General features: G+C 47.0%; 1 protein-coding gene across 3 annotated transcripts in view; it reads left to right on the top strand.

The window, feature by feature from the left end:
- Positions 1-162: 162 nt before the first annotated feature.
- Positions 163-17,488, top strand: part of SHFL (shiftless antiviral inhibitor of ribosomal frameshifting) — a 33,957-nt gene continuing 16,631 nt past the window's right edge. For 2 of the 3 annotated variants that reach the window (XM_082205897.1, XM_082205896.1), the window contains exon 1: positions 6,937-7,051. In XM_082205897.1, the coding sequence (XP_082062023.1) occupies positions 7,022-7,051 (30 nt within the window). In that variant the 5' untranslated portion in view covers positions 6,937-7,021. Of the gene's footprint in view, positions 211-4,544; positions 4,634-5,100; positions 5,193-6,936; positions 7,052-17,488 lie in introns of those variants that run through there. The other variant, XM_082205898.1, reaches the window with a different exon arrangement.

Genomic DNA, 17,488 nt, shown 5'->3' with positions numbered 1-17,488 from the left:
AGGTGGCACCGAGCGTGAGCCCAGCTGCCTCACCCCCCCCGTATTGGACGCGTCCAGTGCCCGAAAATTAAGACACGGGTGGGGAGATGGCTGCTGTTCTCATGTCCTGGAACACGTTGAGATGCTGGGTGTGAAAGGCTTTTGGTCTGTTCCAACAGGGCTCTTCTTTGTACATAAATTGCATAGCCCCTGAGTAGCACATAAATAAGGGTAAGTTCTACCTCAGTGGCAGAGCATCTGCTCTGCATGGATAGGTGAAAGGTTTTAGGATAATACTGGTTGGCATCTGTCTGTCTCGGGAGACAGTGGAAGAGTGAACTTTTGGGGGCGAAGTCAGACTCTTGTAAGGTTGCAGCTCCTGTTGCAATCTTTGTTTAGTCTTTAGTCGTGTCCGAGTCTTTGTGACCCCCTGGACCAGAGCACGCCAGGCACTCTTGTCTTCCACTGCCTCATGTTCGTAGCTTCAAGAACACCGTCCAACCATCTTTCCCTCTGCCGTCCCCTTCTCCATCTTTCCCAACATCAGGGTCTTTTCCAGGGAGTCCTCTCTTCTCATGAGGTGGCCAAAGTCTTGGAGCCTCAGCTTCAGGATCTGTCCTTCCAGTGAGCACTCAGGGCTGATTTCCTTCAGAATGGAGAGGTTTGATCTTCTTGCAGTCCATGGGACTCTCAAGAGTCCTCCAGCACCAGAATTCAAAAGCATCCATTCTTCGGCGATCAGCCTTCTTTCTGGTCCAGCTCTCACTTCCATACATCACTACTGGGAAAACCATAGCTTTAACTATATGGACCTAAACTAACTAAACTCCATGGACAAAGACAACAGCTCCTGTATAGTTGTAGAGAATGATATGGGAGATACATGTTTTGTTGCAACTGGGACAGATGAAGGCGTCCCGTTGTGCTGCTACAGATTCACCATGGCTTTTCTCTCTGCACTCCTCTAGGCCTGGCCAATTTATATTGCCACCTCCTGAGCCCCTCTGGTACCAGTGTCCAGCACGCTGAGGGAGAAACAAGCTGCAGTCGAGTGCTGGAGGCAGAGGGACTCGGGAGCGGTATCAGTTTCACCAGCGATAAACCCCTGAGTGAAACCACCACCGGGATCTGCCTCTCATACTGGCAGAGGGAGAAACAAGTTGTGTACAACAAGTTCACATCCTTAAACTGCTTGGCTGAAGAGCGCGCCACTGCCCTCGCTTCAGCCAAGCAGATTTACGGAGCCCCCAACCCGCCGCTGGTTGTCATCCTGCCCCCCAGCTGAGCCTCGCCAGTCCCCCTCACCTGTCAAGGCAGTGGCATATGCTGTTTTGGTTGCCACCACTGCCTTGGCACAGGCGGGGGGAGGCGTGAGTGGGCTACCTCTTCCTCCCAGGATGGAGAGGCAGCCCACTTGCCCCCCCCCCGCCATGTCAAGGCAGTGGGTGAGTTAGACATGCGAACGCAGCATTCACGTGCCTGCCTCACATGCCACTGCTTTGACACTGGCTCCTTTCCAACATCATAATATACCTCCATATTAGGGTGTTTAGCTGGTGGTATATTACAATGTTCAAAAGCAGTTATGGCCCAGCCCTACACTCCTCCCAGCGGTCATTCTTCCTCTGGTCACTGCTATAGATAAACAACTTGACCATCTGTCTCCAAGCACTGTGGTCATCTGCAAGGGATTCCCACAAGGTGGGGTTGATGTTGTCAGCATTTATGTCATGTTTGCAGACGTTTTTGTAACACAGTTGGTCTGCCAATGGGCCTGGTGCCTGAAGCCAGCTTTCCCTGGAGAGCATGTCCTTGGGGGTCCTGCCAGCTGTGCCAATACGCACATAACTGATCACATGACATGGCACACACACACCATTTCCCTCAACTTGGGGGGGCAGCTCCCTTAAACATTTTATTGGGGGGAGCGAAGGGACCTCGGCCCCTAGGCTCCTATGGGTCCTGCCATCTTCCATTCTGTGGACATGACCAAGTCAGTGTAGATGTTGCTGAGATGGGGGAGTGAACAGGCTGGGAATGTGGATTTGGGAGAGCACATCTTTGTTTGAAAAACTGTCCTGCCATGAGATACCCAAAATCTTCCTGACTCAGTGCATGCACAAGGCATTGAAGTGTTACTCCTGATGATTGTAAGTTGCCCATGACTCACTTCTATCACATTCTCCTGTACCCTTTTGGAGAGGTGGGCTATTGCTGTAGCTGCCTTGCCAATACACTGGTCCAGCTCAGCACTGATGAAGAGGTTGCTAATGGAGAGGAACCCAGTTCAACAAAATTATCTACCACCTCAGATGTGGAGTGCTGGTGCTGTCTTGACCTAAGTTACTGTAAGGCTGATGGCGAGACCAAATTCCCTGCAGGCTTGGGCAAAACAGTTGATGGGTCTCTGTAGAGCTGCCTCTGTGTGTGCTGTCAAGGCTGCGTCATCTGTAAACAATATCTCTCAGATAAGAACGTGCCACACTTTAGTCTTGGCATGGAACTGTGCTAGGTTGAACAGAACCCAGTTGTTCCTTGAATGGTGTACACACCATTTTCAGTCAAGCTGAAGGCATAGGACATCAACAGCGACAATAATATGGCAAAAAGAGTTGGCGTGAGAACACAGCCCTGTTTCATAGCATTTTTTATAGGGAGGGCATCTGAGGTTGAGCTGTCATATTGGACAGTGCTACGCATGCTCTTGTGGAAGGACACAATCCTCTTGTGAAGCTTAGGTGGGCAACCTATCTTGTTGAGCAGTGTGACAAGTCCTTTTCAGCTGATGAGATCAAAGGCCTTCATCAGATCTATGAAGGCAATATGTGAAAGGGTGTTTCTGCTCTTGGCATTTCTCCTGCAGCTGACACAGTGAGAAGATCAGGTCAACTGCTGACCTCTGAGCTCTAAAACTGTATTGTGACACAGGATAGACCCTGTCAGCGAGTGACTGTGATTTGTTGAGAACTACATGGGTTGTACAGCCATGATGGTCACCTTTGTTCTTGCAGAGGGTCATGATGCTTTAGTAGCGCAAGTCTTGTGCCATGGGACCTTATTCCCAACACTGTGGCGGTGTGTGATGAGGGAGGATTTAAAAGTAGCTTTCTGTTGGGATTCTGTCCTGTCTTGGGACTTTACCTCATGCCTGAGATTTGATGGCATTCTTCAGCTCCTCGAGAGTGGGGGAGCACCTTGCTCTTCCAAGACAGGATACTGTCGACTGCTGTGTCAGAGACCATGTTTCCCTGCAAGGACAGTTATTGGTAGTGCTCTGCCCATTGCTTCATCTGCTTGCTGCAGTCTGTGATGATCTCTCCAGACATGGTTTTCAGCAGTGCAGTGTTTTGGACAATTGGTCCAAAGGCTTTTTTCACTGTACATTTTGCAAGTGTTGCCGGTGTTAGCAGCAAGTTGAATGCTCAGACACAGCTTTAGCCAGTAGTCAGCACATTGTCTGGCAATCTGCTGGGCATCACTCCTTCCCTTTCTCACTGTAGCAAGTATCTTTTCATAGTGCGCAAACTTGGAGTTCACAAAAGCCTAACACCTTTGTAGCAATAGCAGGCTCCATGTCCTTTATACAGTACTGGCCTTTTGGAGCTATGGAGGTAAGGCTCTGCTTGTGTTGAGGCACACCTCACACCTGGCATGCCACAGCGTGTCAAGGAGCCTTGCACCCACGCTCCATGAACTTGTGGCCTCTTGGCAAGTAGACAGGGTTTTCCCCCTGACCTTTTGTCCTTTCATATGATCTGTTTACTAGGCAGAACGCTTGGCTAAAGCATAACAAGGAACACAGACACAATCCACTTTCACAACACCTATGGGAAACACCTGCTAATGCTCAGAATGTGTTTAGATGGAATATATTAAAGTTCAGAGTGGTTTTACTACCTCTTTTTCCAATAAAAAGAGGCTCCACAAGGCTGGCTTTTCAGCTTGCTCCTGCACAGCTCACTTGCATCCAACCTTTTGTCGCCCTCGTTATTCCTACACCAAGCCCACAGGTAAGGATAGCATCAAAGCAAGCCAATTAGTGTATATCAAAGCAAGTAAATATAAACACATATGAGCTCATTGCTACAACAACTACCAATTAACGGAATTATATTGACTACCAAGATGGCATTAGAAAAGCTGCTGGGACAGTTCGCCTTTGGTTCAACACACTTGTGATCCTCTAAGACCTTATGGAAGAACTGTTGAGCAAGCCTGCAGTATATCACAATGCAGAAATCAATACAGACCATTCCAGCCATACTAATCCTGACTCAGACTGGCAGTAAATCTCCACGCTCTAAAGCAAACAAAACAAAAAACGTTATTTGATATTACTAAAGAATTTTAGACAAGCAATCCGATGGCTTGCAACCTGCGTGGAGGAGGAAGGACTTCCATCCCCCAGAAGCTCAGCCATCAAATTATATATACTGTTTTAAATGTTTCATGCAAATGGGGCCCTATTATTTTGTGGAAACTGAAAATTTGTTAAGGGGGAATAATTAAGGGTGTCAAAATATGGACATTATCAGGTTTTGAAATTTCATCTTTATTATCTACAGAACAGTGACATTTGAACTGCATGCTGGAACATGCCAGTGGATAGAGAGAGAGGGATAGGAAGGAAGGAAGGAAGATAAAGTTCCTAAAGGTAAGAGTTGTGGGCTCTACTTTACTGGAGGTATTTAAGCAAAGGCATCAGGATGGCCAGCTGTCAGGGATGCTGTAGTTGCATCCTGCACTGCAAAGCCTACATTGAGCAGGGAGGTTTGTCTTGAGAACCTCCATGCTGGAGAACAGCAACAATTGACAAAAGATAGACATAATACAGTGGTACCTTGGTTTTCAAATGCCTTGGTAGTCAAACACCTTGGTTCCCAAATGCCGAACCCGGAATTGTTCTGGTTTTCGAACGTTTTTCGGAAGTCGAGCATCCGATGTGACTGTCAGCTATTGTTTCTGGGGCGCCTGCACCAATCAGAAGCTGCGCCTTGGTATTCAAACATTTCAGAAGTCAAACGGACTTCCGGAACAGATTAAGTTTGGCACTTTTGTTTTTGCTATTTATTTTGCGTTTTTGTTTTTGAGGCTTTTTCCGTTAATTTGTGTTTTGTGTAGAACCCAGTTCAGCTACTGATTGATTGATTGATTGATTGACTGCGGAAATGGATAAAAGCCCCACATCCAAACAATGAATATCACCAATGTAGGTAAGAAAAAAACCCTAATTTTAAGTTTTATCATCTACAATACTGTCTTATTTAATTTATAGTATATTACATTGATTATTGCTTTCATTTTATGGATCAATGGTCTCATTAGATAGTAAAATTCATGTTAAATTGCTGTTTTAGGGGTTGTTTTTAAAAGTCTGGAACGGATTAATCCATTTTGCATTACTTTCTATGGGAAAGTGCGCCTTGGTTTGGAACACTTTGGTTTTGGAATGGACTTCTGGAATGGATTAAGTCTGAGAATCAAGGTAGAAACAGGAAGAAACACTATGGATGGAATAATTGCCACACACAGAAAGGAGAGTTTGAATGCTTCATCTGTAGGTGCAGAAATCATTCAACGTGTCATTATGAATGGAAGTCATTAAAACTGCAGCTGCCATACAAAGGACTGGTATTTGGACTGGAGCGTAATTGAAATTTATAAGAGTTTGGAACGCAGGAACGTCATCAAACCATTAATTCTAGTATGCGGGGGGCCACCTAATTGTATAATTTGGCATCTCAATGATTAGTATTGTTAATTGTATTATAATTTGGCATTGTAATGAGGCTATTACTGGATTGTTGTAATTGAAAACTAATAAAAATTATTTTCAAAGTTTTAGTAAAATTCTACCTCTCCAAGGCAGCTAACAATATACAATGCATCATGTACACTATAACAAAATGCAGTGGTACTTTGGGTTAAGTACTTAATTCGTTCCAGAGGTCCGTTCTTAACCTTAACTGTTCTTAACTTTAGCTAATGGGGCCTCCTGTTGCTGCCGCACAATTTCTGTTCTCACCCTGAAGCAAAGTTCTTAACCTGAGGTACTATTTCTGGGTTAGTGGAGTATGTAACCTGAAGCGTATGTAACCTGAAGCATATGTAACCCGGGGTACCACTGTAAGCCAGTTAAAAGGCAAAGTGGGAGATAAAACACCATACTAAATTAACCAAATCAATTTTTAAATGCTCACTGCAGTCCTAGACACATTTTCATGGGAGTAAGGTCCACTGAAACCAGTGTGACTTACTTTTGAGTAGATATGCATGATTCTAATAGGCAATGAAAAATAATTAAATAGAAGGATGACTCAACCTCCTCCTTTTCCTCTGTGTGTGATAAAACTTGGAATTTTGACTGAAGGGCAATTAATATTTTGTTTTGCGTAGGGTGAATTAAAAATAAAATAAAGACCCAGGATGCTATTGTGAACAGCATGTTCAAATTCTGACGGAGCCTTCCTGAAACTCGGTGACCGCTATCGCCCAGCCTAGGCGACCTCATAGGCTGCTTGTAAATGGGGTCAGAACAAGGTGTGATGTCCGAAGCTCCTGGGACTAAGAGTGGGTTGAAACAAATGTAACCAATGTATTCAGGAATTGATAATCGTATGGCGGGGGGGGGGGGCGAGGGTGCGAAGCAGAAGAAAGGAAGCAGCCGAATTGCTCGCAAGTGTCGGCGCAGGAAGAAAGAGAGGCGACTTCGCGAGAAAGCCAAACTTCCACAGGTAGCCGCAGACCCCCCAGGGCGGAGCTGCGGGGCCAGAAGGGAAGCTGCCCCTCTTGAAGGTCGGCGCGCCGAGGAGAGGAGCTGCGGCCCGCCCGCCCGCCAGCCCGCCTCCCAGCGCCTCTCCTGCCCTCAAGAAACGCGCTCTCCGGGCGACGGGGAAGCGGGCTGCTCCGGCCCTGCTGCGGGGCGGGCTCTCGGCGCCGCGCAGAGCGAAAGTGAAAGCGGCGGCTGGGCTGGGCTTTGCGCGCTTCGCCCTCCTCGTCGCCCCTCGCACCATCCCGGGCGGGCAGAGCCCCTCGCCGCGCGATGCACCGGGCAAGGCAGGACGAGGTGGAGGTAGGCAGGCGTCGCCCTGCGCGGCCCCCGGCGGAGGGAGGGAGGGAGAAGAAACACCCCCCCCCCCGAGCTGGGGCAGAGGAGCCGCCCGCCCTTCGCAGCCCACCAGGCAGGCATGGAGAAGCAGCCTTCCTCTGGCCGTGTCCCGAGGCTCCACTTAGCTGCGGGCAGAGGACGGCGGAGCTCGGCTTCAAACTCTGGCCCGGGCGAAGCAGCCCAGAACTCTCCTCCTCCTTAAGCTGTCATGCTGGCAAGTTCTATACGTACTTTAAGGTGCCAGTCTTCTCGTGACGGCACTGCATCTGTTCTCCATGTTTGTGCTACCACCATGAATGATAAAATGTGCCAGTTGCTTCCTTACATTTCCAACATAGGTCACTTTTATCATGTGTCATTAAGTATAGGAATTGTTTGGAATAAAAACCTTTTTGGCAGAATATTCATTTTTATCACTGAGATTCTCTCCATTAATAATAATTGCATTCTGCCCCATATATCTAGAATATATATGTTTCAAAAATGAGAGAGAGAGAGAGAAAACATCAAGTAATACTGAGGAAAATCCTAGTTGTGATCCGGAATCGCCATTCAAATAGCGTGCTAGAGAAGACTTGTTTAATTTGACACCGAGCAAACCTCCCAAAAAGGTAGTTTGTGGACAATATGTGGCTAGCTATCTGAACCCCAGTTTTACATGGGCTGGAGATGAAAATATCTCTCAGCCTATGTGTTTGATCTGTGGCGGGAAGCTTTCAGATTCCAATGTTGCCCCAAACAAGATGAAAAGATATCAGTTGTCAAACCATGGAAATCTGGCAAACAATAATGTTCAATATTTTGAAATGCTTTCGGAACAGCAGAAATGCCAACATTCATGTTTCTAAACATGGTTAAAAGTATCAGTTAAGATGCAGATCTTGCGAGATGGCAGAATTGAAGGCTCAACAAACAAAATCACACATAATAGTTTCCTCTCTTGCTTCCACTTCTGCTTCTGGGCTTCTTTGTTCCACAGACTCTCCCTGCTCACTAAACCCTGTTGCCCCTTCAGTTTTGGATACCTCCTCCTCCCAGTCTTCTCCCTCTGACCACTCATCATTTCCCCACCACTACTCCCCAGGCTCTCAGCTGATGCCTCCCACAATTCCTCTGTGTCCAGCCAGTCCATGACATCAAGTAAAAGAAGAGCAAGGTGCTACATATCAAAAGTTTAGTATTTGAGGCCTTGACTAAATACAGCCTCCAAAGCAGAAATTTGCTTGTGCTCCAGGTTATAATTACCAGTATATGTAATTCCTTGGAGGTTGGGGGAATAGCTGTGTTACTGTCACCACAAAAATAGCAAAGGTTGTTGTGGCACCTTAAAGACTAGCAAATATATTGTGATGTAAGTGTTCATGGGACAGAGCTCACTTTATTAAAAGTGTTGTCTTAATCAGAATCTAAAACAGTACAAAACTTTAAGAAATACAGGTCTAAATCACAAATTACAGCTACTTCCCTTCTCCATCTTGTCTGTACTCAGTTGAAAAGTTTACACCCATCTCCATGGTGCAGCAGCTGCCTCTGCTTGTCATTATTGATTGTCAATAGTTAGCATAAGCCATAATTAAAACTCATTTCAAAAGATGATTTCTGGTATGAAAGCTGAGTCACAAACTTTATGTGCCAGTTCAGACAGCATGCCTAACCATAGTTAAACTTCATTAATCCAGGTGCTCTTGGAGGAAACTGATTTTCTAGATCGATTTCAGTCTGGGTTTAGGCCCAGTTTTCACAGAGAAACTGCTTTGGTCACCCTATATGATGACCTCTGTCGAGAGAGAGACAAGGGAAACATGTCCCTGTTAATTCTCCTTGACCTTTCAGTGGCTTTCAATACCATCCACCATGGTATCCTTCTAGAGCGTCTGTCTGAACTAGGGGTAGGTGGCACTGCTTTGCAGTGGTTCCAGTCCTACTTAGATGGTCATTCCCAGACGGTGTTGCTTGGGGAATGCTTTCCAGCTCTGTCGAAACTTCAATGTGGGGTTCTGCAGGGCTCAGTCCTATCCCCCATGTTGCTTAACATCTACATGAAACTGCTGGGTGGGGTTATCCAGAGGTTTGGAGTATGTTGTCAGCAGTATGCGGATGACACTCACCTCTACTTCTCCTTTACATCTGCAGGTGAGGCAGTGGAAGTGCTGGACTAGTAACTTGCCTCGGTAATGAACTGGATGAGAGCCAACAAACTGAAGCTCAATCCAGATCAGACTGTGGCACTGTTAGTGGGTGGTTCCCTAGACTAGATGGCTGGGAGGTTGCCTGCTCTTGATGGGGTTACACTTGCTGGATCCAAGAATTGAAAGGGACTGAGGCATACAGCCTAACACCACCTTCCAACCTTAAGCTGTCTAAGCCAGATGTTGGCAACCTAAGGCTCATGGGCCGCTTCCGGCCCATGAGCTTCCTGGAACCGGCCCATGGCTGTTCCGTGGATCGGCATGGGGGTTCTGTGCTCCCCCCCCCCCGCGGCGCCATTTTTTTTCTTGCAGTGGGGACTGACTTCCCAGTCGGTAGAGTGCTGGAAATAGTGTGCGCATGGGTTCTCCTCTGTCCTGGAGGTGTGCCGGAAATAGCTTGAGCACACGCATGGGTGCGCATGCTCCGGCCCACTGAGAGATCTGCCGGTGAGTGGACTGGCCTGGCCTCAAAAAACGTTGCTGACCCCTGGTCTAAGCTAAGGTTACCAGATTTTTTTCAATGAATCTGGGAACACTTTTCAACTTCCTACTAAATAGATGCATTTTGTCAGGGGACTGATTTGTAAATCCGGGGACTGTCCCCGGCAGATGGGGACGTCTAATAACCTTAGTCTAAGCCAATGTGTGAACACCTTTGCATAAAGACATCCTTGCCCTGTCAGTGTCCCCTTCACTGCTGTCTAAGGCAGTGCGAGTACACCCTGAGTCAGACCGTGAGTCAATCACTGACTGGCAGCAGCTCTCCAGGGTCTCAGGCCCTGGTGATGCCGAAGATGGACCTAGAGACCCTGTGCCTTCAGCACGTGTGCTACAGCCCTCCAAGCAGCCTGGAGGAAGTAATGCATCCCCCCCCCCGCTCAGATTATTGTTGTATTGAGGACAGGTCTGTGTGTTTCCCAAACACAGATTAGGCAGTTGGTGGTAAAATAAGAGAGAAGGCATTCAACCCCTTCCCACATCTATCATTTCTCCCCTCTTCCCAGGCACCTGCCTACCCCCTTCCAAATAGTGATTATTTTTGTCTTTGAATAAGGAGATCCTGCTAAGGGAACAATATCTAGGGTGGTGGGAGAGAAGCTGTGAGCAGGAGAGGATTAGCCATCCCCCTCCTTGCTGATTCTGCTCTGTGAGTTAGGAATCATCACGTCTTTGCCTCATAACAAGTAGGCCTGCCCTCAAAAATGTAAAATTGCAATGTATTTGCAACACAAGCACATGATTTCAGGGACAGGAGAGAAATGGCAAAACCTCTGCTTTCACTATGTTATAAGAAAAAATGGCTCCTTTTCCCTTATGGGGTATCCAAGAGCCCATATAGAGTCCTTAAGTGGGTGCCTTATTGGTAGGAGAAAATAACAAAGGCCAACCAGAGTATATTGAGAAGCAAAGCAGTTAGTAAGCTTGATCTTTATTAAACTGTTGGAACAGGCTCCCCCGCTCATCCCACACAGGAGGGAGGAGGAATCCAGAATGATGGTGTGTAAGTCCTTATATAGACTTTCGAAATTGCCCACTCTGTAGCTCAAGACCACCCCAAAAAACATCATACATACATCACAGAAGGAAGCGGTCTCCTGCAGAAATACATCAACAGGAGGCAGTCTACAGCAGAAATCCTGTCTGCCAGGATACCTGACAATGGTCACTGATTGCTTTACCTGGGCAGCCTGGCCATTCTGTTGTGATGGTAAATGCTTTTTAATTCCTGTATCCAGGTCACAGGCTCACCCTATTCATACACAAATACACCCTTAAGACAGGTAAGCAAAAGACAATGGAGAGGCTTTCTCATTTCTTCCTCCTTGCAGAGAAATATTTGAGGGTAATTTGGGCGAGTCAAAATGGTTTGGGAGAGCCAAAATGACTTCAGGACTGCTCTCCTGTACTATTTCAGACACGTGGCTTATATACTTATGTATGTGTTTGCCTTGTACATTTATGAATGTTTATTTTATATTTGAGTGGGACGCGGGTGGCGCTGTGGGCTAAAGCCTCAGCGCCTAGGGCTTGCCGATCGAAAGGTCGGCGGTTCGAATCCCCGCGGCGGGGTGCGCTCCCGCTGCTCGGTCCCAGCGCCTGCCAACCTAGCAGTTCGAAAGCACCCCCGGGGGCAAGTAGATAAATAGGTACCGCTTACCAGCGGGAAGGTAAACGGCGTTCCGTGTGCGGCTCTGGCTCGCCAGAGCAGCGTTGTCACGCTGGCCACGTGACCCGGAAATGTCTCCGGACAGCGCTGGCCCCCGGCCAATAGATGTGAGATGGGCGCACAAACCCCAGAGTCTGTCAAGACTGGCCCGTTCGGGCAGGGGTACCTTTACCTTTTTATTTTATATTTGGGACCTTAGAATTCTTATAACAACTACCAGCATTACCAACCAGTTTTTAAGCAATAGTGCTGGGAAAACAGTCACCAATAAAAACTTTTCAGTCACTTTAGCTTTTTCTTGCTGTGCAGCTGACTGAGGGGTACTGATCATATAACTTTGAAAGCTCATGTGTTAGCAACAAGAAATTATGAATGTTTGGAATGCAAAACTACTGTTTGACCATGTTTATTAGCTGTATAGAGTTGTTAACAGAGAAATCTGAGGGCTCCCTTGGACAAAAAACAAGGACACCAGCCAGGAATACCAGAGCAAACAGCAGCCTTTATTGAAGACTGTTGCCACAGGACTCCCACCTGCCACCAGGTGAAACAAGATGGAAGCCCCAAACAAAAGAGAACCCAAACTTTTATTAGCTGCTAATACCCATGTTACATCCCCCCCCAAACTACATCACTAATACATCATGGTTACATCATGAAAGGGGAGGTCTGGTGGCAGTAATCTGAGCATCCTGGACCCTGCCCAATTCCTCTCCTTGCCCTCCACCACACACCCATCAAGTGAAGCAAAAGAGATATTTACATTTCCCTGTTTCCCAACCAAGTTAATCACACCCTTTTATCTTCATCTGGGTTTGTTATTTCTGGAATGGCCACCTGTCTGGCACTCAGGTATCAGGATGCCAGGAATTATCACTCAGGCAGAGGCAGTGGCGGAGCTTCATGCTCCGAGGGTGGGGTGTGCCACCTGCGCGGGGGGGGGTGTCCAGCGCAGGCAGGGGGGCAGCCGCAATGGCACCCTGGCGATCGCGCTGCTGGGGGCGGTACGCTCTACCCGCACTCCTCTTCCTCTGCCAGTGGGCAGAGGGGCTGCTGAATAGCTGAGCTCACATGTCTATATGAATTTCTGAAGTTTTCCCAGGGAGCCAGTACATAGATACATTTGTCAGTGAATTGTTACATTTGGTATTGTGCAGCAGAGGCCCTTCGAATAGATAGGAAGAAACTGTGATGAAGTGTTTTGTTGGGACAAATCACAAAAGTCACAAAAGTGATTATGCTGATTTTGGCAGTGGGCTGCACGTGCATGATATCTGCTGGAGCCCCCCCCCCCAAATTCCTGCCACAGAGTGTTCAGCTGTTCAAATACCTACAAGCAGAAAAGGTCGGCTCACTGGCTTCTTTCACACACAATGCTAAATGGCAGCCATGGAGAATCCATTATTTGGAAGCAAGGCTGTTATAGAAAAATGGGGTTTGGCTTTTACAGTCCAGCTTTCCCTTTAAGGGACCAAGTATCCCCTAAGTTCATTATCAGTCGAGAAGATAGTATGGAGAGAGGAACCAATTAAAAGCAAGGAAGATTTTTCAGAGTCACCCCACCCCGATTGCTTGGAGGTGAGGACCCAGAACAAAGATGTGTAACAGCTTTTAAAGGCTTCAGAAATTGCCCAAAGACTACCAAAAAGCATTATACAGGCATCACAGAAAGAGGCGGTCTACAACAGAAATTAGAATGTATGGCTTGTCTCCTGTCTGTCAAGATATCAGAGAAAGTTTACTGATTGCCTTTTCCTGGCCAGTCTGGGCCATTCCTTTGAAATAGTGAATATCTTTACTCCAGAATCCATTTTCACAGATTATGCATAGATATCTGCTCTTTTGACAAGTCTGCTTGGATAGTTATCAATACTCGTTACACATTTCACAGAGGAGAGGCTCAGGATTTCCTGCTTTGTGACTAGAGTCTCAAGGCTGCCTAGGGGTCAGACATGGCTGCTGTATTGCTCTCTGTACTATTTTAGCACAGGTCTTGCTAGTGATGTAGAAAAATTGGGGCTTGGCTTTTGCTGCCCTTTTGTTCTGAGTCCCCTAAGTCCATGATCGGTCAGGGAAGAATGGATGGAGGCAGAATCCAGTGAAAGCAAGGCAGATCTTTATTTTTCTGTTGCGATAGAGTCCCCACCCCCCTTTCAAGGAGGTGAGAGACCAAGAACAAGCGCGCAGGAACCTTTAAAGACTTTAGACATTGCCCAACAAAGATCACCCTAAAAGCATCATACATACATCATAGAAATCTGAGTGTTTAGCTTCTCTCCTGTTTGCTGGGATATCTGATAATGTTTCACTGATTGTATTACCTGGGCAGCAGCCTGACCATTCTTCTGAGATGGTAAATACTTTAGTTCTTGAATCCAGGTCACAGGCCCACCCTATTCATACACAGATATGCCCTTGACAGGATTTGTAAGGGAAAAGAACTACTGGGAAAGGTTTCTCCAATATATTTCCTTCCTCAGCGGAAATATTTGGGGTAATTAAAATTCAAGATAAGCTTCATGATTGCTCTCCTGTACTGTTTCAGACATATGTGTTTACCTTGTGCATTTATGAACATTTATTTTATATTTGATACCTTAGTGTTCTTATAACACTGGTGAAAGGTATATTTCATCAAGAAATTGGTTGATTCATAGAGAAATAAGGCTAAGTGAAAATATCCACTGTAAATAGACACATCTGGATACTTTGTTACCATATAACTGAGTTATGTTGCATAGGCCAAGGACATTTGCAGAAGGGTTCCTATTGTATTACCTGTAGTTACATGCAGGGAGTTGGCTGTTTTCTGGACACGTATATGTTTAGATGCACCTATTCCTGTGATTTTATAATGGCATGGCATTAAGTTCTCTAACAAGGCAAAGGTGCCTCAAATGCAGCCACCACTCCTTGGTGGCGTGTGAGAGGCTGGAATGTGGCAGCCGGGTGTCCTGCATGCTGACAAAAACAATCTACCGTATTTTCCGCTCTATAAGACGCACCAGACCACAAGACGCACCTAGTTTTAGGAGGAGGAAAACAAGAAAAAAAATATTCTAAATCTCAGAAGCCAGAACAGCAAGAGGGATCACTGCGCAGTGAAAGCAGCAATCCCTCTTGCTGTTCTGGCTTCTGGGATAGCTGCGCAGCCTGCATTCGCTCCATAAGACGCACACACATTTCCCCTTACTTTTCAGGAGGGAAAAAGTGAGTCTTATAGAGCAAAAAATACGGTAAATCATTCACCAAGGAAAGCTGAATTTCTGCTGCCTTCACAGTACCAGGACTGGCAATACCCAGGCTAATCTCTAATCTTGCATGGGCAAATTTCTCAAATGCAAATGGCTTGCCCAGGGGTCAGCAACCTTTTTCAGCCGTGGGCTGGTCCACCGTCCCTCAGACCAAGTGGTGGGCCAGACTATATTTTGAAAAAAAATTTGAACGAATTCCTATGCCCCACAAATAACCCAGAGATGCATTTTAAATAAAAGCACACATTCTACTCATGCAAAAACGCACTGATTCTTGGACTGTCCGCTGGCTGGATTGAGAAGGCGATTGGGCTGGATCCGGCCCCCGGGCCTTAGGTTGCCTACCCCTGGGCTACCCCATGGCTTCCACCTCCAGACCTTTGGTTTCATTAGAAACAGAAACCTCTGGCATGAGCAAAAGAGCCATCAGCACCGCAGATGTTTAAGTGCAGTGAACGTATCTGCAGAAGAGGAATAGAGCCTCAGCATGACATCCCTCCCTACGCAATATAGTGTGGTCTGCCACATGTTCTATTTCTAAGAGCTTCAGCAAACTGTGAGCAATTTTCCTCTGCTGTTGCATGAGGATGGTGTCATGGAGACTCTTGAGGTCATGTTTATCTTGTGCAAACTGAAGGCATGGGGGCAAAGGTAGGAGGTGTATCCCTTGTGCAATGCTGATGCAATCTCAAACAAAGTTGCCCTCGCTTGCCAGCAGGGCTGCCTGCCTAGTGATAAGGTTCGCCTGGTGCCTTCATTACATATCTTCAGGTGCCAAGCGAAAATATTTATCTTTAACCAGGCATTCATCTTATTAACATTCTAGGGCCTTTTAAATGTGTTTGTGGGAGCAGGGTTATTGGCTTGTTTTTGTTTTGTTATTTATTTTGTATTGTCATTTTGTATTTTTATTTGTGAACCGCCCTGTGATACTCAGATGAAGGGTGGCAAGCCGTCTGTTAGGGTGTGTGTGAGTGTATCTGTCTACTATCAGGTTTCCAGTACAGCAGTGGAGCCCCAAGGGGGGCAGGGGATAGAGGGCACCCGCCTGCATGCCACAGTTCAGGGTAGGAGAGGGGCAGGGAAGCTTCTGCCCACTCCCTCCCTGCTCTCTGCCACTGGGTCAGGCCTGACTCGGCCATGGAGGCAGAGCTGCTGGGGACGGGCGCGCCTTGCTGGGGCTGATGTGAGATGCTCTCTGCTGCCAAGTCAAACGTGACCCGGTAGTGGAGCTACTGCAGCCGGGCGCAAGGTGCCTCGCAGCCAAGGAGGGTGGGTAACGGCATTGCTGCTGACTCTCCTGCTGTCCATCGCTGGGCCAGACCTGACCCCTCAACAGAGCTACTGTGGCTCAGCGCACCTCGCTGCGGCTGAGGAGGGTGCTCTCTGCAGGTCACTGCAGAGCTGCTGCCGCTGGGCGCAGGGTGCCCTGGCTGCCACCCACTCACCTGCTCTCCTCCCCCCGTCAGGCCTGACCCGGGTGGCGGAGCTTCAACAGGCACAGGCGCCGCCGCAGCCAAGGCGCAGCTCCTTCTGCCACGGAGCCCGGTTCTGATGAAGGAGCCTGCTGTGGGGGCACCTGTTTGCACCCCCTCTCAAAATTGCTCCCGGGGCCACAGCTCTCCCCAGTTCCCCCCATGCTACGCCTCTGTTCCAGTAGGTATCTGTTGTCCTTGGAAACTACATCTGGAAATGATGGGTTTTTTGTGCTCCAAAATTACATTTTCATACATGTGGGACATTTGCCTAGGCTCTCCAGATGTTGTAGAACTCCAACTCCCATCAGCCCCACCCAGCATGGCTAAATGGTCAGGGTGATGGGAGTTTAAGTTTAGCAACGTCTGGAATTCACCACATTTGCTAAAGATGGATTTAACACACTGATAGCCATCACTTCAGGGTTTAAAATAATAACAGTAATAGAAGGTGCAATTTCTCCCTTTCTGCCATTCCAACTTAAATTATATGCACAGAGCTGCTATAGAACCATAGAACTGTAGAGTTGGAAGGGACCCCAAGGGTAATCTAATCTGACCCCCTGCAATGCAGGCGTCTGACTATGGCAGAAGAGAGTGGTACTATTACTTCACTTGATCCGGACACTAGACTTCTGTTTACGTAGCGTAGAATAACATTAGCTTATTTTGCTACTGCATCACCCTGTTGACTCATGTTAAGCTTGTAGTCCACCAAGGTTCCTAGATCCTTTTCACATGTACTACTTGTAAACCAGGTGTCCCCATCTTATATTTTTGCATCTGGTTCTTCCTGCATAAGTGCAGAACCTTATATTTGTCCCTATGGAAATTCATTTTGTTAGCTTGAGCCCAGTTCTCCAATCTGTTAACGGTCACTTTGAATTCCGATTGTCTTCTGTGGCATTTGTTACCCCTCCCAGCTGCAAATTTGATGAGCATCCCTTCAATTCCTTCATCCAAGTCATTTATAAAGACCTTGAACAACAACAGGCCCAGGACAGAACCCTGCGGCACCCCACTTGTCACTTTTCGCCAGGATAACGAGGAACTAGTAACCTTTGTGTTCAGTCAGCCAGCCAGCTACAAATCCACCAAACAGTTCATCCCACATTTTAGCAGCTTCTCTGCATGAATAATCATGGGGGATTTTGTCAAAAGCCTTACTAAAATCAAGAGACACTATGTCACTAGCATTCTCCTGAACCACCAAGCTTGTAAGTCCATCAAAAAAAGAAATGAGATTCATATGGCATGACTTATTTTTGAGAAACTCATGCTGGGTCTTAGTAATCACATCATCCTTTTCTAGGTGC

The sequence above is a fragment of the Podarcis vaucheri genome (assembly GCF_965113315.1).
Source record: "Podarcis vaucheri genome assembly, chromosome: 17".
Lineage (NCBI taxonomy): Eukaryota > Metazoa > Chordata > Lepidosauria > Squamata > Lacertidae > Podarcis > Podarcis vaucheri.
Note: the sequence above shows the minus strand (reverse complement) of the source record. Positions and strands in the feature narration are given on the sequence as shown.